Source organism: Osmerus eperlanus, chromosome 18, assembly GCF_963692335.1.
Source record: "Osmerus eperlanus chromosome 18, fOsmEpe2.1, whole genome shotgun sequence".
Classification (NCBI taxonomy): Eukaryota; Metazoa; Chordata; class Actinopteri; order Osmeriformes; family Osmeridae; genus Osmerus; species Osmerus eperlanus.
This window is the reverse complement of record NC_085035.1, coordinates 13,001,079-13,027,309: the sequence shown is the minus strand read 5'-3', so window position 1 is coordinate 13,027,309 and position 26,231 is coordinate 13,001,079. Positions and strand designations below refer to the sequence as shown.

Here is a 26,231-nt window from a genome sequence, read left to right as displayed (position 1 = left end):
CGTTACACACGCTATTACACGCTAACATCGCCCAATCAGCTGTGCAGTTATTAACTGATGCTTAACTGTGGCCTTACGTAGGGAGAGTGTTGGGGACGGATCGGGGTCACTATGAATCTGGGTGGGACATGTCCCCCCCATACCCAGTGCCCTACCCCTTGATAAAAACGAGTATTACTCTCACGTGAACGGGCAAAACTAAGGGGTAGGGGTAAGGGGTTTGTGTGTAAGACAGAGAATTGGGATTCGGCCTAAGTCTAACTCTCTAACATCTCAATTTTACAGTATGTCTCTAATAATTACAGAAATCTGTGTGTGTGTGTGCGTGTGTGTACAAATTACAATGGGTTGAGTTTGCCACGCTCAACTGAAGAACCGGACACTGCAAAGTTTAAAAAAAAATACAGAAACATTATTACTTGATGCTGAATTCAATAAAAATATTGAAAAGTTTACATCTTCAAAGTTTTCACAGCTTTTTGCTTCATTGAGAATCTTATTGAAACAAACTAATGCTCACTTTCTTTCTTGAAAGAAAGAAAACCGTTTTTTTTACATAAAAACTTACATTTGTGAATGTAGAACTTTGACTTTAAAATAATACAATTCATTATATAAACCTGATTACGATTGTCTCGACAGTTCTCTAAAAGACAGAATACCAATTGCTTCCACAACTACATAAATTGGCCATCAATATGCTCTGTAATAAAATCACAAACATTCTGCCAAAATGGTTTCACAAATGGCCAAAACAAATGAACCACAGTTTAAGGGTGACTGTCACAAAAGGTACAACTATAATCAATATTATCTTAAAATGTAAGAAAATAATGTTTCACTGGGTAAACCCGATGTATAATTTTAAATGATACCTCTTTAACTTTGTTTGTAACTAAATATGTATCTCAGGGTCTTGTTCACGAGTGATGTTAAGATGGAGCGGGAGATCGACAGGCGGATCGGTGCGGCTGCAGCAGTAAATCAGGCACTGCACCAGGCACTAAGGCGAAGCTCTCAATTTACTGGTCGGTCTACGTTCTAACCCTCACCTATGGTCACGAACTCTGGGTCATGACCGAAAGAACGAGGTCACAGATACAAGCGGACAAAATGAGTTTCCTCCGTAGGGTGGCCAGGCTCAGCCTTAGAGATAGGAGCTCGGACATCAGGGGGGAGCTTGGAGTTGAGCCGCTGCTCCTTTGTGTCGAAAGGAGTCAGCTGAGGTGGTTCGGGCATCTAATTTCTAACCTCCCATGAGAGGTTTTCCTGGCACGTCCAACTGGGAGGAGACCCCAGGGAAGACCCAGGACACGCTGGAGGGATTATATCTCTAAACTGGCCTGGGAACGCCTCGGGATCCCCCAAATGAGCTGGAAAATGTTGTGGGTGAGAGGGAAGTCTGGGTCAGCCTGCTGGGCCTGCTGCCACCGCGACCGACCCCGGACTAAGCGGATGAAAATGGATGGATGGGTGTAACGAAATATTGATTAGGTATAAGTCAAACCTTTTTCCAATTGTCTGTTAAACAATTCCAATACGAACTAAAGAGGGTACTATTTCTGGAAGGGTGCGTTTGCCTGCGTCGGTTGCAGATGGATCCGTCTATTAACTGTAATTTTTACAACTGATATTTCTGTATATTTTATATGAAAAGGCCTACTTATTATTTATGAAAATTGCATAGATTTAAAAGCATACATTTGTTGCTTGGAAGAGGCCCCGGGGAAGACCCAGGACACGCTGGAGTGACTATGTCTCTCGGCTGGCCTGGGAACACCTCTGGGTCCCCCAGAAAGAGCTGGTGGAAGTGGCCGGGGAGAGGGAAGTCTGGGCCTCCCTGCTTAGGTTGCTGCCCCCGCGACCCGACCCCCGGATAAGCGGAAGATGATGGATGGACATTTGTTGCTGCTCATTTACAATTCAAAATATTAAAAGTGAAGTGTAGAATGAAACGGTTGTCTCATTTCCCCTGCAAGAGGGATTAGTGATAAGCTATAGCCTCAGTTGAAAAGTTGGATCAAACGAAGATATTGGGCAATCCGGTTTAAAAAAGTTTTTTTCCCTTCTGGTGATATTTTCAAGCATTTAGTCTACTCATATTGCATTCATTTATTAGGAACCCGCTGTGAAACTAGCTGAACCCCCTTTGAAACAAGTTATTCAAACAACTTTGTCACCAGCAGTAGGCCCTATTTCAGATGGAATTGCGATTCAAACTGTACCATCTGCGAACTGAAAATATGCCCCCAAAAACGTAAATAAGCTTGACATTTATTCATAGGGAAATTGCAAATTCAATGGTAGCGATCATTTTCAGTAACAATGTCAAATGCGACCATTTGTTCTCAGTCTAGAGCCCTGTGTGGAGAAGCTGGCCCCAGTAAATTGTGCTACAAGCAAGCTAGAGTTCCTGTTGCTAGCCAAACTTAACTGAGGCCCGAGACAATAATTATACATGGTCAGACTCTATGATCCGATTAAACTACACAACATGCACAATCAGGGTGACCAACAGGATTATCTTAACTAACAAACAATAACATTACACACATTTAACTGAACGAACACAACAACTGAAATCCCTCGCACGGCTGTTGTAACCAAACTATTTTCAACAACTCTTTGCGTTTTTGGTATGCCGCACTGCATGCTGGGTACACAAGGGCGCTGATGCTACAATATTTATGTAGCTGTCTTCCGACTGCGTAATATGACAAGATGCTAGTGACGCGATTGTGAGAAAAAAGTTCTGCACTGCATAAAACATATCAATGGCCTACTACAATTGTAAATATTCTTTGGCCTCTTCTCCAATTGGTCCTTGATACAATCTAATCTAAAATCTAATATTTTATTTCCATTCTGCACTGTTTTGGGGGACTTTCCACATCAGCACCCATTTCCCAGTTCCTCTATTCTGCACTACTACACTTTTGACTGTGAAACTTTCATGTAGGCCCATACATGTAGGCCCATACATGTAGGCCCATACATGTAGGCCCATACATGTAGGCCCATACATGTAGGCCCATACATGTAGGCCCATACATGTAGGCCCATACATGTAGGCCCATACATGTAGGCCCATACATGTAGGCCCATACATGTAGGCCCACTGTAGCAGTTACAGATATACAACACAGATGAGAGTGAATAAGAGATAATGGTAGTGGGATGGTGTTGCACTGTTCTGCTTCTCTTTTTCACCACTTTTATGAAACATTTCTGGGCACCACTGCTTTTGCCTGTTAGCGTGTGCAATGCTGGGAAGAAAACTATATGACAACAATAATGTGTAATGTAACTGGCCTTTCTAACAGTACAACTGTCCCCAGCTTGCCCCCCATGGTCTAGAACCTCCTCTAGCTGCATTGCAAATCCAGACAAGAGCCTTTTCATAAGGCCCAGTGGCAGACTCATGCTGTTTGAGGTTGACAAATGTCACCACTCATGGACTTCTGCCTAAATTGACATGCACCAACTCAGAGCAATGAGTTTCAACAACCATTAGCACATTTACTCTATTTTTTTTACTCTACTCTTAATGCAAGACTGTTTCAGTTATTGTCTGAAATTCTCTATCACCAACTGTCTATGGAGGAACCCTCCCTCACCAAATTGCTTTGGTCATGCTATCTTAAAAGTCTAGTCCTTAGTTTAATTGTGCCAAAGAAAATGATAAAATGACCAAGCTGTGTTTGGTTGATTCAACTTTATAACTTTCTGAAGAAGAAGTAGAATTATTTTAACAGTAGAATTAGCTGTGGCCAAACTAGCCACAGAATGGCTACTAGTCTAGAATGGCTACTAGACCAAGGAGTGAAGGTGGGGTTTGGTCAGCCCAAAATGTCCTGACATGTTGTGTGTGCGTCTCCCCAAGCTTGCGCGTGTGTCAAGGGCTCTGGCCCCTTGTGTGTGTGAGAATGTGGAGCGTGCGCGCTGAGGAGCAAGGGGAGACATTACATTGGAAATATCCCTAGCAATTAGCCAAGCATGCATTTTTCAAATATTCACAAAAAAATCTATTTTTCATCTTACAGTCAACCTTTTCTCAGATTTGTGTACTAAACATTCTCAAGAGTCTTCATATGAACTTGTGATTGAATCAGAGTATCAGTTTTTGTGTGTTTTTGTGTGTAAAGCATTATTTTAGCCTTAGCGATAAATTCGATTTGCTTTTTATCAATCATTTTTGGAGATTTGAAGTTGCCTTTGCACATGGTAACATGTTGTAGTGTCTTCCTTGTGACATACCAAGTTTGGTGTTGATTTCTCAAACATTTGCTGAGATATGACCCAACTTCCTGTTTGGTTGCTTTGTTGCCGATTTTGATTGGCTCTACCGGACAAACGGTTTTGAAAATCAGAAATCCCTATGATAACTTTTGTGAGGCTCAGTCCGGAGATCATCCCTGGCAATTTTGTAGAAAATTGGACCAAAAATTTAGGAGGAGTAGCGAAACAACGTGTTTCCGTAATATTTATTGTACAGAAAAATCCAATATGGCGGCCGTTATAGCTTTTAGAGCCTTTTTTGTTCCTCATGAGAAATAAGGCATATGTAATGAAGTTCAGAATTTGGGGATTTATGGCCTGCAAATGGCATCACTTTGAAAATTGACATATTGGGGCGTGGCCTGTAGCGCCACCTATTGTCTCACATTGCCCATGTTTGGTATGGTAGTTACTAATGGTCTGCAGTTTCAACATGCCAAATTTCACAACTTTTTACGGTACTGGTCTAGGGGCTGCCATTGACTCCCATAGGTAAAAAATAAATAATAATACCACCAATAACAATAGGTTTCCTCCTACCGGAGGAACCATAATAATAAGAAAAGGTAGAAACACTTAAGTGGCTTCGCGGCTTGGCCACCAATAATAAGAAAAGGTAGAAACACTTAAGTGGCTTCGCCGCTTCGCGGCTTGGCCATCCATCCATCCATCATCTGCCGCTTTTCCGGGGGTCGGGTCACGGGGGCAGCAACCTAAGCAGGGAGGCCCAGACTTTCCTCTCCCCGGCCACTTCCACCAGCTCTTCCTGGGGGACCCCGAAGCGTTCCCAGGCCAGCCGAGAGACATAGTCCCTCCAGCGTGTCCTGGGTCTTCCCCGGGGCCTCTTCCCAGTGGGACGTGCCCAGAACACCTCACCAAGGAGGCGTCCAGGAGGCATCCTTATCAGATGCCCGAGCCATAGGTGAGGGTAGGAACGTAGATTGACTGGTAAATAGAGAGCTTCGCCTTTCGACTGAGCTGCTTGATCACCACGACGGACCGATGCAGAGCCCGCATCACTGCGGACGCCGCACCGATCCGCCTGTTGATTTCGTGCTCTATTCTTCCCTCACTCGTGAACAAGACCCCAAGATACTTGAACTCCTTCGCTTGGGTCAAGATCTCCTCCCCGACCCATAGATTGCACTCCACCCTTTTCCGGTCGATAACCATGGCCTCAGATTTGGAGGTGCTGATTCCCATCCCAGCCGCTTCGCATTCGGTTGCAAACTGCTCCAGTGAGAGCTGAAGGTCACGGCCCGATGAAGCCATCAGGACCACATCATCTGCAAAAAGCAGCGACCCGATCCTGAGTCGTGTCAACCAAGACAGACCTACAACATCCAGAGCCTTAAGGAACTCCGGGCGGACCTCATCAACCCCAGGGGCCCTGGCAACTTTTAAACAAAATAGTCTATCTTAAATCTGTCTGCTGTTCTGAATTCACCACAAAATTACACACGTTTCATACACTCTAACTTATCCTCTATCTTGAATTGAAAGTGGTTAAAAATGAGGTTTTCTAAAAAAGTATTGCAGACGGAGAACATTTTTGTCAAAATGGCTCCGTGAAATCGTCTTGATATAGGATGATTTGCCTTACATAATCAAATAAATATTTACATCATAAGAAAGCCCTACTTCTTGTCTTCAACATGGTATAAACAGTTCAGGTATATTAATTGAAAAAGTATGCATATTCAGACAGGAAAGTGTTAAACTGTGAAAATTGACTCGGTGAGAAACAGTTCTGTCAGTACTTTATGACGTCACAATGGAATTTGACTTGAAAATTCTGAACCATTGAAACCCATGTTTTTTGTACTTTAAACTTTAATATCTGAAAAACTTTAAAGGTTATCAGTGAGAAAAGTAATAGCACACTAGAGCAGTTCAGACTTTATCAAATAAAGTTTGAACGGTGTTTCTAGCTTAAAAGGTGTGAAACTAGTAGGCAACAGAAAAAAAGTGGTCGGAAGAGGAAAATTAACTAGAAAGTGCATTTCCTGCAGAAAATGCATTGGATGCTGAAAGCTGAATTTTTTTTTTATTGCTGAAAATACAGAACTAAGAAAATACCCGCAAGCTGAAATGAATTTCAAAAATGTGTGAGTCACACAAAAGAGGCAGTGTGGAATCTGAACTGCATCATCTAACAATGCTAAGAGCTGAAATACAATGCGGGAGAAGCTGAAAGCTGAACTGTTAAACTGTAGAAGTAGTAGAAGAAGTAGAATATTCGTTTTAGTAGCTGAAATTATAGTTGGGATAGTAATAGCTGTAGCAGATACAGTGCTATCAGTGGCGTAGTAGAACAAAACAGTTCCATTAGCAATAGTAGTAAAAGAGATATTAGCAGCATCTGCAGAATTAGTAGTTGTAGTAGTGGCATAAGATATATCAGCAGGGGCAGTAGTTGTAGCAGCACTAGTAGTGGTAGTAGTTGTGTAGTAGTGCTCTTAGTCTTTTAATGAGAGGAGTTGACTGAATAGCTCTGTCTTGTGACTCCACTAATCAGCTAATACCAATCACCTGTGTAAGAGACTGAGTGGCGCTTGTCTGTGTGGTTGCCACGGTGATGGTGCAGCTATGTTTGCTAACGCGCTGAGGGCAGAGAATAACAGAAATGTACCTAGAATCCACACCTCAAACAAGTTAACCTAGACGCAGAACTATATGTCCAATCCAAAAAAAATCAGAAACCATAGATATCTTTTATATGTCTGTGCGGTCAGAAATACGACTCTTCCGGCAGTTTCAAAAACGTGTTCCTTCTGCTTTCTCTGAGAAATGTGTCACCAGATTTGCATTGGTCTCTATGGGGCGAGAGTTGGACTTTGTCTCGCTTTCGTGGGGCTCTGAACAAATGTGTAAGTCTGTTGGATCCCACAGACAACTGTCTACGACCAGCACAAAATTAGCTATCTATTGATCCAAAAATGAAGCATGAAGAGTGAAAATTGTGGCAAGGCTGGCAAATTAGAAATATTTTTTGAAGAAGATTTTGAAGCTCCCCTCCAGCGTTTCAGTCAGCACTCTAGGCTCTCCACATACACACCCATGTACATGTCAGAAATGGTTTGTAAAACTCATGAAACATAATCAGTGATATTGCAAAAAGCTGATTTTTTTTTTTTTTTTAGGGTTTTGTCAACATTTTAAAGTTTAAATGGTGGCTGTAGCTGAAAGATTGAGGAAGAAGAAGGATTTGAAATTTGAAGAAGTTTAAGAGGATTTGAAAAAAAAACTCAATTGGAAAAACAATGTAAAAAATATTATGAATATTGATTTATATTATATATATTACATAAGAGGTAAGCTGAAATGAATTTCAAAAATGTGTGAGTCACACAAAAGAGGCAGTGTGGAATCTGAACTGCATCATCTAACAATGCTAAGAGCTGAAATACAATGCGGGAGAAGCTGAAAGCTGAACTGTTAAACTGTAGAAGTAGTAGTCAGAGTCAGGTGGCTGAGCGGTTAGGGAATCTGGCTAGTAATCAGAAGGTTGCCAGTTCGATTCCCGGCCGTGAAAAATGAGGTTGTGTTCTTGGGCAAGGCACTTCACCCTACTTGCCCTAATGTCCCTGTACTTACTGTAAGTCGCTCTGGATAAGAGTCTGCTAAATGATTAAATGTAGGTAGAAAGCTGAAAAGTCATAGCAGTCATAGCCTGAAACTGCTGAATTTTTTGATAGCTTAATAGCTGAAGATTTGAAAGAGCTGAAAGGTGTCACGGAAGAAATAGAAGAAGATGAAGAAGTTAAATAAAGATTCAAATAACAATTCGTGGAATGCTGAAGCAGCATTCCAACAATTAAAATAATAAGTATGCAGAATAACAATAGTGTTTTTGCTTCCAGCAAACACACTCAAAATATATATGAGAGAGAACAATGGTTGTGCTCTCGCCAAAGGCTTGAGCACACCCAATAAATATGTATGAGAGAGAACAATGGTTGTGCTTTGCTGCTTGGCCACCATTTAAATGGAAACCTATTTTATCGCTAACGTTAATATTATGCTTTACACATCCTCTAGTCATAAACCGATATTCTAATTCAATCACAGGTTCATATGAAGACTCTTGACAATGTTCAGTACACAAATGTGAGAAATAGTTGAATGTAAGATGAAAAGTACATTTATTGTGAATATTTGAAAGAAGCATGCTCGGCTAAATGCTTGAGTTGATGTCTTCCTTGCTCCACAGTTTGCGCGCAATCCAAATACTCACTGACTCCAGAGGCCGTTTACACACGCGCAAGCTTGAGGACACGCACACACCAGCAAGGCTTTCTGGGAAGGGTGGGCTGACTGTTGAGAATACGTACAACAACAGCTAATGCTACTGCTAACAGAAACAGAAGGTCTTCTTCTCCAAACTATAAAGTCAACCAAATACAGCTTGGTCATTTTTTCTTCTTCTTTGGCACAATGAAACTAAAAACTTGACTTATTAATCCTTAATATTGCTATATTGTCTAATATAGGTGTATGTCCCTCAGGATAATAGGAGAAACTGTAGACTCCAATCATCATTGACGATCAATCTTCTGTCTTAATGCATCAGCTCTTTCACTGTATAGGTACTGTACTTAGCTGTTATGTTACCATGAAGCTATCAATGCAAAATGTCACTTCAAAGTTACACCAGTCTACCTCTTTAGCGTCTGCAATTTAAGTAAACTTAATGTTTTTATCTACAGAAAGGCAACATTAGTTTTGTTTTCTAATGTTTATTGGGTTTTATTTAGCTTTGTTGATTATTATTATCTTTTCATGTTCCTAAAAATCTGATTTCATCGTTGACATTTTTCCCCCCAGGCCCACCGGATGTGGAGCAGGCATGTGAGCCTAGTGTCCGCACATGGAGCCCAAACGCAGGAACCGAGCAGGGAGTTGTGGGACTGTCGGAATGCCCCTTCCAAGGATGCATGCTACAACTGGAGTTTGCTCACCCCCTGGTGCCTGAGTCCCTCACTGTGTGGGTCACCTTCTTCAGCCCGGAGGAAACTGCCTTACCTGCCATTCACAACATCCTCTTACTTACAGTTAGTGGAAACAACCTGTCATTGGGTCCTAGTGATGTGTTCTGTGATACACCGTTAACTCTTAAGCTCGATGTGGAGGAAGAAGTGTACGGGGTGCAGTTCTTTACCATGGAGCAACACCTGGAGATTGATGCAACCCTCCTGACATCCAAGCCAGATTGTCCACTGTGTCGGCACCTCCAGCCACTCCGCCATCGCCTGCTTCGCAATCCACCATTTACCCACGCCTCCAATGGTCTGCTGTTGAATGACCCTACCAGGCGATATACAGACAGGTTGGTTGCTGGGAAGTAACTTTTTAAATAATGGACTGGCATAGACGACAGATGTACTTATGTATGTGAGCAATATGATTTAGAACTATGGATTAAGTTGTTGCATCCAGTATGAATTAAGATTCAGCCTAATGTGTTTATTGTTTGCATGTGTTATATGCTATAGCGAATGAAGGATAGAGTGGGGTGAGAAATCATCAGTTTCATCAACATTAAGAAATCATTTGTAAAAAAACAAACAAACAAAAACTCAAACCCCATACACTTGTTGACCCTGCAGAAGACAAAAAAAAGGCAAATCAAATTTGTTCTCTGACTTGTTCTTGGTCAAGTGGGCAAAAGCCAAAGTTATTGTGCTGAGTCATGCAGATGCAGGCTGATTTTAGCTTGGGCTGTGTTCACCGGCTTACCCAGTTCCAGAGGGATAGCTGGTGTGCTCCACCTGGCCCGGAATACCATATTCTTTAGCCAAGCACCAAAGATCTGGGCTGTAGGCACCATATAAATCTCCACTCTGGGATCGGCCTCACCTCACTCACTTCTCAGAATCTTTTGATTTCAGTCCAGAACTTGTCCAGGGTCAGGCAAAATTCAGGTAGGAAGGGAAACGATACAGTATACTGTATCAAAAAGGGAATTTCTTCAGTGAACTTTTCTCTTTTAATGAAAATGATGCAAATTTGACAGTTACATTTTAGGTTTAAAGACTACAAATATGTTAATTAAATCGATTACACTAAATTTACTTTTTTTGCCATAGAACACTGGATATAAAAAGCATAATGGCTAATATTAATGAAAATGTATTTTGATATGACACAGGATATTTAAGACCCCTCAGTGATTTGGTGAGGTGCAATCATTTTATGCACTGTGTAGCTGTTTTTCCCCCCAGTGTAGCTGTTTGCAGTGCACTGTTTGCACTGCCACAGGCATCTTATTGCCTGCTACACTTGTTTTTGTTTATGTCCCATGAAGATCAAGGACAACCATTGTTTGTTGATGGCATTTTATGCACAGAGGCAATAGTTTAGTGCATTTCTTTTGCCAAATGTGCTGACTAGATGCAAGTTTCACCTCCGTGACATTATGCCGTGTGTTGTGCCATTTCACTATTGTGCTGTCAGCATGGTTCACATGAGAAGGAAAGTAGTTGATAAGAGGCAATGGGACAAGTGTCTGTTATGCAAGATAGAGGTGTATATATGCTATATAGAGTGCCTACTGGCACAATAGTAAATTGATGCTGGTTGGTGGATATTTATAAATGTAATGCATTTTCATAGCATGACAATGACATTGTCTGTATTTATGGTTGTGCTGTAGCCAATGGTAGCTCCCCATAGTAACTTGGTCAGTGGTGGTGGCTGACTCTTTTGTAATGTTAAAACGGTTTGACCTCTTTCCCACGGGGTAGGGGTCAGGTAAACCCACAACAGAGGGCAGGGGCTTGGCATGGAGTATAATCCAGATTAAAAGTATTAGGTTCCAGCATTGGAAGTTTATCTGTCCTTAATTGTTTTCCAGCAGACAGGAAGATTTAACAAAGTTCAAGAGTGAAAGACTGAAAAGTAGATAAATGATAATCAATAAACTTGTCACCCCTGTACAAACTTGTACCCCTATACACACAAACACTCACACACACAATTGGGGTTGGAGAACCCTTATCATTCGTACATTCCTGTAACAAACATTTTTAGTAGTTTTCATGCTGATGGATGTGTGGTGACTGACAGTTTTAGCTACTGCCAGAATATTTGCATTGAACACAGTTCAGTGGTTCTCATATCCTAGTGTGGGCCTCGATGAAGGGTGGGGGAATAGGGTGAATTAGGTCACTGCCCTTCATCAGAGTTTGAGAAAAAATTGTAGTATAGCAGCCTCTTTGGCTGCCGTGGTTCAATTTAAGGATGGACGTTTTGAAGGCTCGAGAGTGGTAGAGGCCAGGTCACGGTGGCAGGAGTAAATTATGAAGGAGTTTGTTAGGGGTTGATGAGAAAAGCAGAGTTTCATGGAGCGGAGTGTAAGGCTCAGATGGATGGGGGTGAGCTGCTAAGAAGGGCAAGGAGGAGGTAGGAGGTTTGTGAGGTGTGCGGGATGGGACCTCCTGGCCTATGGGCTAATCCTGTTTCTGACCCAGCACTTCTGAGCTGTCAGAACTTTAAATCCAACCTCTAACCTCCTAATTTGACCTCCAAGTAGTGGGGAGGGAAAGGGGCAGCCTTGTTTTGGCTTCTTGACAGCCTTATGTCTTAAAATAATGACAGTTTCCCAAAACTGTTTGTCAATACCTAGCATATTGATCACTTGGTAAACTGAAGCCATGTTCATTTTAATACCAAGTTTATTTGTATACAGTAGACAAACTTTTTACAGCAGTGAGAGTAGGATGTATGTATGTCCACACAAAAGTTGTATTATAGTTTATTATTGTTTGCATGCATGTCTTCTTATGACAAGGTAAATACAGTTAAATTACCCCAACATTTCCAGTTTATTCCTGTTAATTCCCGTTAATTGCCGTATATTCCCGTGGAAAGTTTCCAACTTTGAATATTCCCGGAATTTTGCAACCCTAGTCTCCCATTATTTATTTATAATTTCACTGGAATGGAAGTCCATTTTCCAGGTTCTCACACGCCTTCATTGAGGCAGAGGTTACGTTTGCCTCCCATATGTGCTTTTTCACTGTGGTTTTATGTCAGATCAGCAAGACTAAATAGCTAAATCAATTCTCATTTCCCCTTCCCTTGTTCGAAAAAGGATCAAAGACAAGTTAAAGGGGTTGTGAAAGTTGAAAACCATCCAAGCTGAATAGCCGCAGCTTATTTGTGTTTTACTGGAATAACATTGAAGCATATGAGAATATATATATATATATATAATTAGTTTCCCTTCTCTCCACTCTTTTTCTTGACAAAGATGCTCTTCTAATCATGGCTTCGCAAGCATATTTTATTAACCAGTTATTGTCCCGGGTGGTGCTGTATCTACCCAACCTGAAATGATAAAAAAAGGCATATATTCCCGTCTTTCTCTTTCTCTCTCTTTCTTTCTCTAAAATGTTACTTATCCTATCCCTTAAACACTTTCTCCCTCGTCCTTCAACCACCACCAAGACAAGTTTTTTTTATGATATACGGCAGAGTGTTGTTGTTGAGCATTTCACAGTACATGAAGAAATATTAATGTACACGTTTGCTGTAGCATGAGAAGCACAGTAATAATCTGAGCATTTTGACGTTGTTCATGACTGGTGTTGAAGAGGCTGTCTAAGCTTCTGTCTTTTTTTCACAGTTTTTCAAAATGTTCTCAAACCACACAATCACAAAACGCAAACCATCACAAAACACACAACAAACATTCCCTTCATAATTTTTTTTTTTTACTCAAATCGCCAATTACACAATTGACTCCTCAAATGGGAAAACACCTGTTGGTTTTTCAATGAGCAATTATAGCTTTAGCAATACATTAAAAGGCCCAAAGGAGAGCAATTTGGTTTTGGAGAAAATGGATGCCAACTTTGCAAAGAGAGAAGCAGGAGATGGAGTTTTGGCTTTTGTTTGAAACAATAAACCAAACTGTCACTTTCTCTCTGTCTTCCCAGCCTAATTAGCTGCTTTCACTTATTGCACAGTTCATGTCCCTCTGTCAAGCCTGACTAAATAACCATGTGTGCATGTGGGGAGGGGTGTCTTTTTGCTTGTAAGATCCATGTCACCATCTGTTGAAGTCTATGGGAACATCCCAGGCCTGTGATAGCCACACTCTTAACAACATCATTTTGAAAACAAAGGAAACAGACCTTAAGGGAATGGTGATAGACTATGTCACAGTTCACAGAGTCACAGAGTCACACAGTTGAAAAAGTTGCATAAAAACAAAGCAATCCTATGTAAAAATGGTCCTAACCTATACAGACGTGAACAAAATTGTTGGTACCCTCCCGTTAAAGATAAATAAAAAATTTGGCTATAAAACGCTAGCTTTTCAACAAAGCCACCGGACTGACGTCAGTCCGGGGACCGTCTTTTTTGGCTCTGGTCTGTATCTTTGTCACGCCCCAAAATTTACATCCAGACCAGCCCACTCACTGGTGTTCTTGCCCAGTCCGAGGTAGCGTAGATCTCCGATGCTAGTTTAGCTGCGCGCTGCTCTGTGTAGGCTACTTCTAAGCAATTACAAATAATAACGTTTTGAAGTATAACAAGGATATTGAAAATGGACCACGGTCGTAAATGCTGTGTTCCAGGCTGTACAGGGAAGACTAACACTCATAGTCTTCCAAAGGAGCCAAACATTCGACAAGCATGGCTGCTGTTTGTCTATGAGAAGATCCCGGCGAAGTTCGACACTCAATTATTCATTTGCTCTGAACATTTCACCCAAGACAGTTTTGACAACCTTGGACAATTTCAAGCAGGATTTGCTAAGAAGCTGAACCTGAAAAGATGTGCTGTTCCGACCGTACGCTCATCGCAACCGCAAGCTGTAAGTAGGCTACAGTATGATTTTGTCGGTAACAGTTATTAGCAATGCTAACGTCTCCTGTATCTAGCATAGGTAGAATTCTAAATATGTTTCTAAACACATCAACATACTTTACTTAGCAAATGACTCTAGCTAGACTAGGTGTAGTCGGCATTAGAAGGGAAGCTTCCGAAAAAATAGCCAGAAAACAAATAGCAGTCTGGCCTATTGCTAACGCCTGTCTAGATTATCTATTTGAAAGAACTGGAGAAAGGCAGGTGCTAGATACAGGATACGTTAGCATTGCTAATAACTGTTACCGACAAAATCATACTACAGCTTGCGGTTGTGATGAACGTAAGGTCGGAACGCACCTCTTTTCAGCAACAGCTTCATAGCAAATCCTGCTTTAGCTACATTGTCCCAGGTTTTCAAAACCGTCCTTGGTGAAATGGTTCGCGCAAATGTGTCGAGGGTCAAACTGCACAGGGATCTTCTACGCTACGTATAGACAAGCATCAGCCATGCCCGTCTAGTCAATGTTAGCTAGACTCTAGCTAATCTGCTTTTTATTAACGCTGATTTGCAAGGAATGCAAGAACAGGTAGATAGCGAAAACACCTAGACTGTAGGCATGTAAACTAGTTTAGCTTGCTAACGCAAGAGCATAGGTAGAATGTGTGATGATTTAGCTTAGTTTATTGGCAATGGGGCTGACGTTGTTTCATATTCCTGACTGTTTCATTCAAATAAATAAACCGTGTTGTTATGTAAATCTACAATTCACGATGCATGTTTGTCCAGATCTTTGTCAGGTTATTTTTCAGCAAGATGTCTAGAGCAAGCTAACTGAAGCTGAGTTGAATCACGATATAGTTTGGTTGCTATAAGCTGTAACGTTCTACCCACCTAAATCAATCCAGTTTGCTTCGACAACAGAAGTGGAAACAACTAACGTTATCATTTCAAATGATATCTAGTCAATCTGTTGAAAACAGTGTTGTGTAGACACAATAGATTTATTTGCGCGTTTTTATTTCAAGTCTCCACCTTAGGTGTTTCAGTGAGTGCTGTTGGCCGTGTTGCGTTTTTGCTCCCCAGCTTCACTCGTTGAAAACTAACCAATCAGCGCGCAGCTCATCTAAATATTAATGAGCATACCATAAAAGGAGAAAAGCTAGTGTTTTTTCCCTGGAAAATTTCAGAGGATCTATCAGGGGGCATAGAACAGCACCCGGGCCATTTTCAACCCAACCAATGTTACATACCCTATTCGGAGACCTCAAGGAACAGTGTGAAATACCCAAAAAACCCAGTCAATCACCCCTTTAACCCTTGTGTCATCTTCGGGTCATTGTGACCCCCCCACGTGTTGCGACAACTTGACCTCATACAAAAATAAAGTGAAGCATTTTCTTTTAACCGTCGGGCTGTCTCACACTCCCCACAGCGCGACGGTTAAAAGAAAAGGCTTTTTATTTGTTTTTGCATTGGGTAAAGTTGCAGCACAACAATGGATCGTTGTGAACCTTTGGGTCATTGTGACCCACAAGGGTTAAAGAAAGAAAAACCTACAATGGTCACTGAAATAACTTGAAACTGACAAAAGTAATAATAAATAAAAATGTATTGAAAATTAACAAATGAAAATCAGACATTGCTTTTGAATTGTGGTTCAACAAAATAATTTACAAAACAAACTAATGAAACTGGCCTGGTTTGATACGATAAACAGTGCCATCAATTCTTGTCTGAACTTCAGTGCCTTTTTGCAAATCTAGTTAGATTGACAGTGGTTTTGTAAAATAACCCCAGAGTAAAGCCTTGCAGAAGTTGCTGGAACAAAATTGGATGGAAAGGGCAGGGAAACAACTGTCAGAGGCTTACAGTGCGTGTCCACTGCAGCGACGCGAATCGCTTGCCATCGCTCGCCTTCCCACAGTTCACCACGCTCGGGGGCGTTTCAAACAGATTAATGTAAAATGTAGTTCTCTAAAGTCACTGTTGTAGTTGTCATGGCCAAGTGTGCAGACTTGGGTTTACGTACTCGCAACATCGATCAAAATACAACTAGTATACAAAATACAAAACTGTTTAATAGACATAAACGTTGACATGTGTAAAACACGTTTTATTATATTACTCAAAGTCTGCTAATCTGTCGATACGATAGGGAGTTCCAGCCGGGCTAGCTAGCTACTGTAGTTACCACAGAACGAAGTTACGTAATGTGACTAGACTGAATTTGAAAGTACAAGCACCAACAACTTCGGCAACCTTGCGCCATGCATCGTTTTTATTAACATCTCTGTACGAATACAGCTATGTATCGTACAGGACTGGGTAAGCAGCCACACAAACGATTACTTTCTCCTCCACCTTGAAACCTAGAAAGCTAGAAATGTTCACCATGGTTGCTACGTTACGAGAAACAAGAAAACACTCCGATTTGCCATCGCTAGCGAAAATCGCTCCTCATTTGCATAAAGTTGCGAAAATCTCAACTCGGTTGCGTCGCGTCGCTACCCACAATGCACCACGCAAGCGATTCTCCTGGCTCCATTGAAAATGAATGGAAAACATGTTGTCGCTCGCATCGCGTCGCTGCAGTGGACACGCACTGTTACACAACATGTTTATAGGGGACAAAACATAAAACATTTTACTGAAAAAATCATACCCACAGTACCACGAGGCAAACTTGATACCAGGGGCGTTGTTAGACCTAATAAAGTAAATTGTTAAAACTCTAGCTTTCGATTTTACTGGGGCAGAGCAGATTTATACTGGGGCACGTGCCTCAGTAAAAAGGGTCTAACGACATCCCTGCTTGATATGTAGTGAATAGCTATTTTTAATTATTGGGTGTGCTCAAGCCTTCGGCTAGAGCACAACCTTTGTTCTCTCACATATATATATTTATTATTATTTTTATTATTATTTATTTTTGCCCCCCTAAGCCTCAGTCAATATTTGGACTACATAGACAACCTAGATGTCAAAAGTTTCGTCTTGGTAGCGATTGAGTTGCTTGTATTTTTATTTACACTCCGTTGCACAGTTTAGGAGGTTACAACGTTTTTGTGGCAAAAAGTGTCTTCTGTCAACGAAGAGTACCAGTGCTAGCCTACGTCACTACGTCAGCACACGTTAGCAACGACGCATGGATACAACGTGATAGAGACGTTCTAGCACGCAAATTGGAGCTTAGATTATGAGTGAAAAATGCCAACCCCCAAAATTACCAACCATTGGGTTTTGTTGAGAAAGCAATTTCGAGTGGAACTGCCATCTCAGATTTTTTATTTAGGTTGTGAAAGTCTTTGTAATTTGAGCGAGTGCGGGTCGCCCGTGAGACTGCCTAGGTGGCAGCCATGCCTCATAGTAGTTTAGTATTTTCGGAATTTTATAGTTCGGTCAATTCTACACCAAAACCAGAAGGAGGGCAATGTTATGACGATATGACTATTGTGAAGACAGCCAGATGGTGAGATTTTAATGTAGGTTGCTGTAAAAACTTTGATTGGTTTGCTACGTGAGAGCCCCGTCAGCCTCCGTTGACGATTGCGTCAGCTGTTGTCGATCTTTGATGAGTATTTTCTTAATTTCGTACCAGGGTCAATTCTACATCAAAAATCAGAAGGAGTGCAGTGTTTTAAAGATATGGCGATTGCGAAAATAGCCAGCGGGTCAGCATATTTTTGTGATTTGTGTAAAACTTGGAATTTGAGTGACACCGCGGCTGGTTTTGATGTTAGCCTCAGTCAGACTCGGCTCGCCCACTGGCAGTGTGTAGTACTGTCTTCAATGCCACAGCTAAACTTTACGTCAAAAGAAACTTTCTCATTTCCGGCGCTTTCAAACAATCAGTGAAATGTGGAGCAACAGCAGCTAGCTTGCCTCTAGCAAACTTATTTTGAATGAGCCATTTCCCCCTACATTAATGTCAAACTTATTTACATTTTGGGGAGCATATTTTCAGTTAGCAGACGGTACTGTTTGAATCGTGATTCCATACTGCCAGTGACAACGTTGTTACAGTAGCTTGTTTCAAAGGGGGTTCGCAGCTGTTTCAAAGGGTGTTCTTAATGAAATATGCAATATGAGTAGGCTAAATGCTTGAAAATATCACTAGAAGGGAAAAACTAGAGGACGGACCCACCAGCAACCGACGCAAGCAAGCACACCCTACAATTTCCCCAGAAATTGTACCCTCTCTAGTTTGACACATCTCATTCTAACAAGATAATAACTCGTCCAAATGAGGCAAAATTTGGTCGTCCAACTAACAGGTGACTTTTGTTATTTTCTCTTCATATTTTTTTTCCCGCATGTAAGGACTTCGTAAGATAATAACCAATTTGGGTTATGGTGTTCATTTTAATTTCTTTTAAAGCTTAATTCAGCCTATAAAATGCAGTTCTGTGTTAATAATTTTCCATATTATAATTTTTTGCCGCCCCCAAAACCCCCACCAGCCAAATAAACAGGGGAGTCAGGTGGCTGAGCGCTGAGCGGTGAGGGAGTCGGGCTAGTAATCTGAAGGTTGCCAGTTCGATACCCGGCCGTGTCAAATGACGTTGTGTCCTTGGGCAAGGCACTTCACCCTACTTGCCTCGGGGGGAATGTCCCTGTACTTACTGTAAGTCGCTCTGTATAAGAGCGTCTGCTAAATGACTAAAATGTAAATGTGAAATGTAAGTAAACGGCACGACAATGGGTGTGAACACACTACCTTTTTTATGCCAGCAGAGAGCGCCAAACACGAAAATGCCGCCCCTCTCTTCATGCCGCCCCGGGCGGCTGCCCGGTTCACCCGTGCCTAGAATCGCTACTGACGACACTAGTCACTAAGCGAGCTGGAGAGGGATTGACAGCGTCGAGTTAGAGTCGGTTTGTCATTCTTAATGCTAGTGCAAGCTAGCTAGCCTGGCTGGAATTCACATTTAATATGTTGTGATATAACTTTCAGAATGCAATGATAGAGTATTTTATCATTGGATTATGACAAACGGTGATATCACAAAATAATCTGCATTTGATGGTCTTTTTTATCTATTGTTTTTAAAAACGAACTCTATCACTACTTTTCTACTTCAAACAACACGTTCCAAACATTTAACATCAGAATAAAAATTTGCTTTGTTTGCCATTCACACAAACAAGGAATTTATGTGGCAGGAAGGTGCATACGATAAATATATACAATTCTTAACAAGAAAAACTAGAAAAAGTACAACAGTCTAAATAATTCTAAAACAATACTTTACAATGTAAGATATACAATAAGATCTCAAATTAAATGAGTGCAATATGACTGTTGCGGGTTCCTCCGCAAAATGACAAAATATTATACAAATGTACATTGCATTGTAGAAGATCAAGAGTTGGACAACAAGAGAGCAAAACTACTTTGTTCGGCCAACAACAATAGGCTGAATGGGAATTTGAACTCATGAACATAAGGTTACAAGTCAGTCTCTCTATCCTCTCTGCTACACACCAACTGTTGAGATTTTATGAATAGAAAGGGCAGAGTATTAGCTTTGGTCAGCTTTGGGACAAAGGTTAAGAAACGGTTGACATTTCAAGGGGAAAATTTTGTTTTGTACGACCTATGGGCGTACATGGGCCATTAGTGGTCTGGGAGCAGTGAGTTACCTGTTATATCATCGGGCCAAATTTGAAAAAATTGGGTCAAGGACGTTTTGAGCTATTAAGCCATTTCATGGAGAAGAGGAAAAATAATAAGAATACTAACAAAAACAATAGGTTTCCTCCTACCGGGGGAACCCTAATAAGAGCTGCGGATGGGAATTTGTTTTTCTTATGGCGTGAGGTTTTGGTCCTGATGGACCGCAGCCTCCTGCCAGGGGGAGTGGCTGGAACAGAGTGTGTCCAGGGTGAGAGGGGTCGGCCACAATCTTCCTTGCTCGCCTCATGGTCCTAGAGATGTACAGGTCCTCGAGGGAAGGTAGATTGCAGCCGATCACCTTCTCAGCAGCGCGGATGATATGCTCTTGTCTTTGGCAGTGGCAGCAGTGTACCAGATGGAGATGGAAGAGGTGAGGATGGACTCAATGATGGCTTTGTAGAAGCTCACCCTGGTGCGTGTTGGTATACAGCAGTCTTCACAGAAACTGATGTATGATGTCACAGCCTCTGTGAGCTCATCCAGGTTATTGGTAGCAGTCGTGAACATATCCCAGTCAGTACAGTCCAAGCATGCCCGCAGATCCTCTGAGTCTCACTAGTCTACCTCACAGCAGGTTTACAGAGCTTTAGTTTCTGCCTGTATGCAGGAATCAGGTGGACCATGGCGTGGTCAGGGTGACCCAGTGCTGCTCGGAGCAGGGCTGGATTATAATACGGGCAACCGGGGCCCCAGGCCACCAAGGGCCCCCTGAAGACATGTTGTGTAACTGAAATAAATTTAAAGGAGCAAGTCAACTGTCCAATGTTTACACTCACTGTTTAAGCGCGACAAAATGAAAAATCGTGAATTAAATCGTGTGAATATTTTCTACCAGACGACATACCCTTTACAATTGGTACAATGGTAAGGGAGGGTGGGTTTAATGTAAAGAAATTAAGAAAAAACGTAGCTAGACAGGCAGCGAAGAAAAGAATGGATCGACGCACTCCTAGCGCTAGCGGGTACGTTAATCGAAAGCAAAAAAAGGAGAAAGAAGCGAGAAGAGCAGCTCTTTTACAAAGTGTGCCTTCTATCAACAGTTTTTTTTTAAAGGAGGTTGCTAGTTGCTCGTCAGAGAGGAGGCACCTGTTGCTAGTGCTAGCTCGTCTGCTATTGTTAGCAATGAGGCTGACTTTTGTTGACTCTACTAGGGTGGACATTTTTGGCCAAGGCTACCCAACTGTCAAATTATTCTGTTCAGAAAGCATGAATTAGCCTGAATGTAGCTAAGAACGCCTGAAAATATGGCACTGGAATTTTCAGGTCCACATCCTTTTCGTAGCTCAATAACTAGTGACTACTAGCAATAAATTAAAAACAAATATGCCAGTTAGCATGTAGACACTTACACCTTAATGCTATCAAATGTTGGTTGCAATAAACATTGAGAAAGTGTATGAAAATGCTGTTTATAGTTTTTGCTGCTTTGGCTACCTTTCATAGAAGGTTGGCACCACTGGGAGACATATCTCAACCCTTGTATGACAGCCAGCCCAATGCTGCGCTGTTGTAGTGTTGCCCCAGGCTCTGGTACGACGCGCTAGGCGGCTATTGGTTTACCTGGTGCTCGTCTTTAATAAGTCCAAAGGCCGGCTAAGGAGATAATACCCTTTATTCCAGGATGGCTGGTGCAAACAAGACATATACACGAGACAATACTCCGCCGAAACGGTCAAAACCATTTGCCCTTCCGGGGTCAACACCTGGCTCTACCTGTCTCCCCCTGGCTCATATAGCCGAGCCAAACAGCGCCACCCAGTGTACAGCCATAACCATTACAATACAAATATTTGGCTCTTACACCTTGTTTTATCTTCGGGTCATTTTTACCCATCAGTCATTGTGACCCACCGTCGTATTGCGACAACTTTACTGCATACAAAAACTAAGTGAAGCATTTTCTTTTAACCGTTGGGCTGTCTCAGACCCCCACATTGCGAAGGTTAAAAGAAAATTATTTGTTTTTGTATTGGGTAAAATTGGGTAAACACAACGATGGTTCATGTGACCCGAAGGCAGAACAAGGGACAAGCCTTAATTTCAAGCCCATAACAGGAATATTTATTTATTATTACTAGTGCTGTCAAATGATTAAAATATTTAATCGCGATTAATCGCATTAATGTCATAGTTAACTCACTTTTTAACAACTTTTTAAAAGTAAACTTTCCATTCAGAATCTTATTGGCATCCATTTCAGCGTCTCGCGCTCGCCATCCACTCAAAACGTAACGTTAGCCTACTACTCTTTAGCCGGCTCCAGTAGCGGTTAGAACCGAAACTGTACTGTACTGTAGCGTGTGGTACATGCCAGTGCCTCCACTGGCACGTGACAGTAGCTAGTGGTACATGCCAGTGCCTCTACTGGCACCTAGTGGTACGTGCCAGTGGAGCTAGTGGTACATGACAGTAGCTAGTGGTACATGCCAGTGCCTCCGCTGGTACATGACAGTTACTGTTCTGTTGATAGTAGTACGCAAGTGTCTCGTGGCAGTTGCATTGGGTGTCTTGCAGCTTTTGTTTACTGTCGTGTAACTGCCCCACGGCCATTTTAGAATAGGAGAACAGGCTATAAACTTTTATTTAAAAATATAAGTTAAACATAAGTTAAACTGTTCGTGCTAACAGACTCCAAACCATACTTTTGATGTCTCACTACAAGCTCACCATACAAAGTAGTCGATTTAGACATTATATTGCATATAGTGTAATGGTGTGACTTTAATGTAAAGCAGACTTGTACACACGTAATGAATTAGTAACAAATTATTTTACTCAGAGTAACTGAATTTAAGCGTGCACATGAGCCACCGTTGTAGACTCTCGTCTCTAATGCACATCGTTGTGTTGTTATCAGCGCCTCCTAGTGGCGTATATCATTAATTGTAATAACTGAAGTCAATATAGGTAGCCTACATTTGTATTTCGATACTCTGAGTAAATATAGTTGTTAATAATAGTTCATTATTTTCATATGAATAACCTTGTCAATAAATGACACCCTATGATTGCAAATGTACTTTCTGGGTATTATACATATTGGAAACTACAAACTCTCCTGGATACAAATCTGTTTAAATCACTCAGATATCTTTATCACAACTGAAGTTACATCATTTTAAAGTCGACCTGTGTCAAAAAGTGATATGGGAAAAAATAATTTTGTTCGTAATGACGTTGTGAATGTAAATGTCAGTTTAAGTATAGGCTACATTAATAACTTCTCAGCAAGTTATTTCATTGATCAGTTGTTATGGGCTGCTGCAGCACTCAAAAGAGCAGGCAAATTAAGCATTTGATTTGACATGGCTTGAAAATCTTGCTAGCTGACATGTCCAAAAACCGTTGAAATTAATAGTTTTTCATAAGTAATCATATACTTTTTGTACATTACAATGAAGTTTAGGGTGTTAACTATACAAAACATCAAAAATCTCAATTTTGACAGAAAACTATTTTCGATCTTTTATGGCTTATAGCCAACAATGAGCGGCCGCGACATCCACGGGATTCCGCAGGCCGCCACACATACTTAAAAAATTATATTCTAAAATGGCCGTGGGGCAGTTAGGCTACATGACAGCAGAGGTGTCAAGGAACGAAGTACAAATACTTTGTTACCTTACTTAAGTAAAAATTTTGGGTATCTATACTTTACTGAAGTAATTATTTTTCAGCCGACTTTCTACTTCTACTCCTTACATTTTCACGCAGTTATCTGTACTTTCTACTCCTTACATTTTAAAAATAGCCTTGTTACTCCAATTTCAGTTCGGCTTGTTTTCATTCCGGCTTGTCATCGTTCAAAAAAACACAAAAAAACTCCAGCAAGGAAATAGCAGACGTATGTAGCCTACGAAGATGTCCGTGGCTCAAGAGAACTCAAGCAAAATGTCCGAACCAAGCACCAGCGAGGAAGTTGGTAGCTAGGAAGATTAGCCAACCCTTCTACATCCCTGGCCGTACCTGGAATAATTTTTTGACATGTTTGGATGCAAAAACGACTCCTTTCGAATGCGCTGCAAGCTCTGCGCACCCAAGTAGGCTACCACGAGCTAATGGCTTTCACAAACTCGGCGTCTAATTTGAATAAAGGCTATTGATAACATGCCTCTGAAGTTTGACTTTTTGCAGCATTATAATACTTAAAGGCAACTAGTCATCATATCTTCCGCTCCATGAAACACGTTAATGCTTAGTAGTAGGCAACACATATATGGTTCTTTAATGTATTTGCATTGTACTAAAATACGTTCATTTTATATGGGCATAAACTGGTGCAGCACACATTTTTCAACATTAACATTTTAATATAACAAGTCATTATGGATTTTGGAAAAAAAAGATTGGGGGGGAGGTGGGGTCGTGCATTATAAACCCCTGTGCCTAAGATTTTGTCCTTAATGGCATTTTTTCCCCTTACTACTTTTACTTTTATACTTTAAGTAGTTTTGAAACCAGTAGTTTTATACTTTTACTTAAGTAAAAAGCTTGAATCAATACTTCAACTTCTACAGAAGTATTTTTAAACCCTAGTATCTATACTTCTACTTGAGTAATGAATGTGAATACTTTTGACACCTCTGCATGACAGTAAACAAAAGCTGCAAGACACCCAATGCAACTGCCACGAGACACTTGCGTACCACTATCAACATAACAGTAACTGTCATGTACCAATGGAGGCGCTGTCACGTACCGCTAGCTACTGTCATGTACCAGAGAAGGCACTGTCACGTACCACTAGCTCCACTGGCACGTACCACTAGGTGCCAGTAGAGGAACTGGCACGTACCACTAGCCACTGTCACGTACTACTCGCTCCACTGGCATGTACCACTAGCCACTGTCACGTACCACTCGCTCCACTGGCATGTACCACTAGCTACAGTACAGTTTTGGTTCTAACTGCTTCTCCTTGGTGATGGTTCGAGCAAATGTGTAATTGAGGGTCGAACTACGCTACGGTACAGACAAACATCAGCCATGCCCGTCGAGTCAATGTTAGCTAGACTCTAGCTCATCTGATTTTTATTAACGCTGATTTGCAAGGAATACAAGAACAGCTAGAAAGCGAAAAACACCTAGACTGTAGGCATGTAAACTAGTTTAGCTTGCTAACGCAAGAGCATAGGTAGAATGTGTGATTTAGCCTAGTTTATTGGCAATGGGGCTAACGTGTTATTTCATGTTCCTGACTGTGTTTCATTAGAATAAATAACCTGTGTTGTCATGTAAATCTACAATTCACGATGCATGTTTGTCCAGATTTTTTTTGATTATTTTTCATTTTATTTTTCAGCAAGATATCTAGCGAACTGAAGCTGAGTTGAATCGCGATATAGTTGCTAAACTGTAACGTTTGCCACCAAAGTCGATCCCGTTTGTTTCGACAACAGAAGTGGAAACAACTAACGTTATAATTTCAAATGATATCTAGTCAATCTGTTGAAAACAGTGTTGTTTAGACACAATACAGGGCTGCCAACTGTCACGCATTGGCCGTAGGCCGTAAGGTGAACCCTGTTATCGTTTCAACCCGCTCCACAGTCTGGCATCTACACAATCTTTAGCTCCTAAAAAAGAACGAGTCCTGCTAAGCTACCAAAAAAGGTTTGTCGCTGAAATTCCAGTCGATTGTCGATGCGTCTATGTTTTATGCAGAACTAGTTTCTTCAGAGCGTAATAGGATTTTGGTGGCACGGTTCGACACGTGATCCTTCTACACCAATAAGGTAGCTGCTTTTTGTCAACATGGATGGATATGGTTGTCAAATAGAGGATGGGACCTTGCACGTTACAGTGTTTCCTCTATGTTTATTTTGCCGTGGCTGCCCACCACGACTACATTTCTGCCGCCATGGTATCAGAAATAGGTCTGTACAAAATTTTAGGACGTCTATGTGATAGAGTGCATGTCGGAGAATAGCATGGATACGCGCTTCACACCGCAGTTGAGATTGTGCGTCTTTGAGAAGTCGTATAGCTAACTTGTCAGTTAATTTAAGCCTGTTATTGTATTAGTCTATATTCTTGCTAATTTAAATTAAGTAACTGGTGATCTTCGTTGTTTGTATTATTCCCCTGCTAGCTAAATTGTACATGTCTGTTGATTCGATAGCGATTGCTGCCTTTGCTTACGTTTGTATTTTCGGTGCATTACTATGCAGAAGTAGTTTTAATTAATAAATAGTGGGTTTATTGTTATTATTTGCTACAGAATGTTTAGCCTATCAAGCTCAAATGAAGCAGACAGTGTACATGCTTTCGAGTACCTTAATGGATAGGCTAGGCTACTGACCAACGTCAATTATTAAGACGTCAACTAATAATTGGCAGCCTTTATGCCATTTAGAACATACTTTATGAGTGGAAGGTCTCTAAGTAGCCTAACCTTATTGCTTTAGGGGAAATAGTACGAAAATATGTGCAATATTGCATTAGTTATTAAAC

General features: G+C 41.2%; 1 protein-coding gene across 1 annotated transcript in view; it reads left to right on the top strand.

The window, feature by feature from the left end:
- Positions 1 to 26,231, top strand: part of LOC134038990 (pappalysin-1-like) — a 267,738-nt gene that overhangs the window by 66,478 nt on the left and 175,029 nt on the right. The window contains exon 7 of the mRNA XM_062484743.1: positions 9,106 to 9,607. Within this exon, the coding sequence (XP_062340727.1) occupies positions 9,106 to 9,607 (502 nt within the window). The remainder of the gene's footprint in view (positions 1 to 9,105; positions 9,608 to 26,231) is intronic.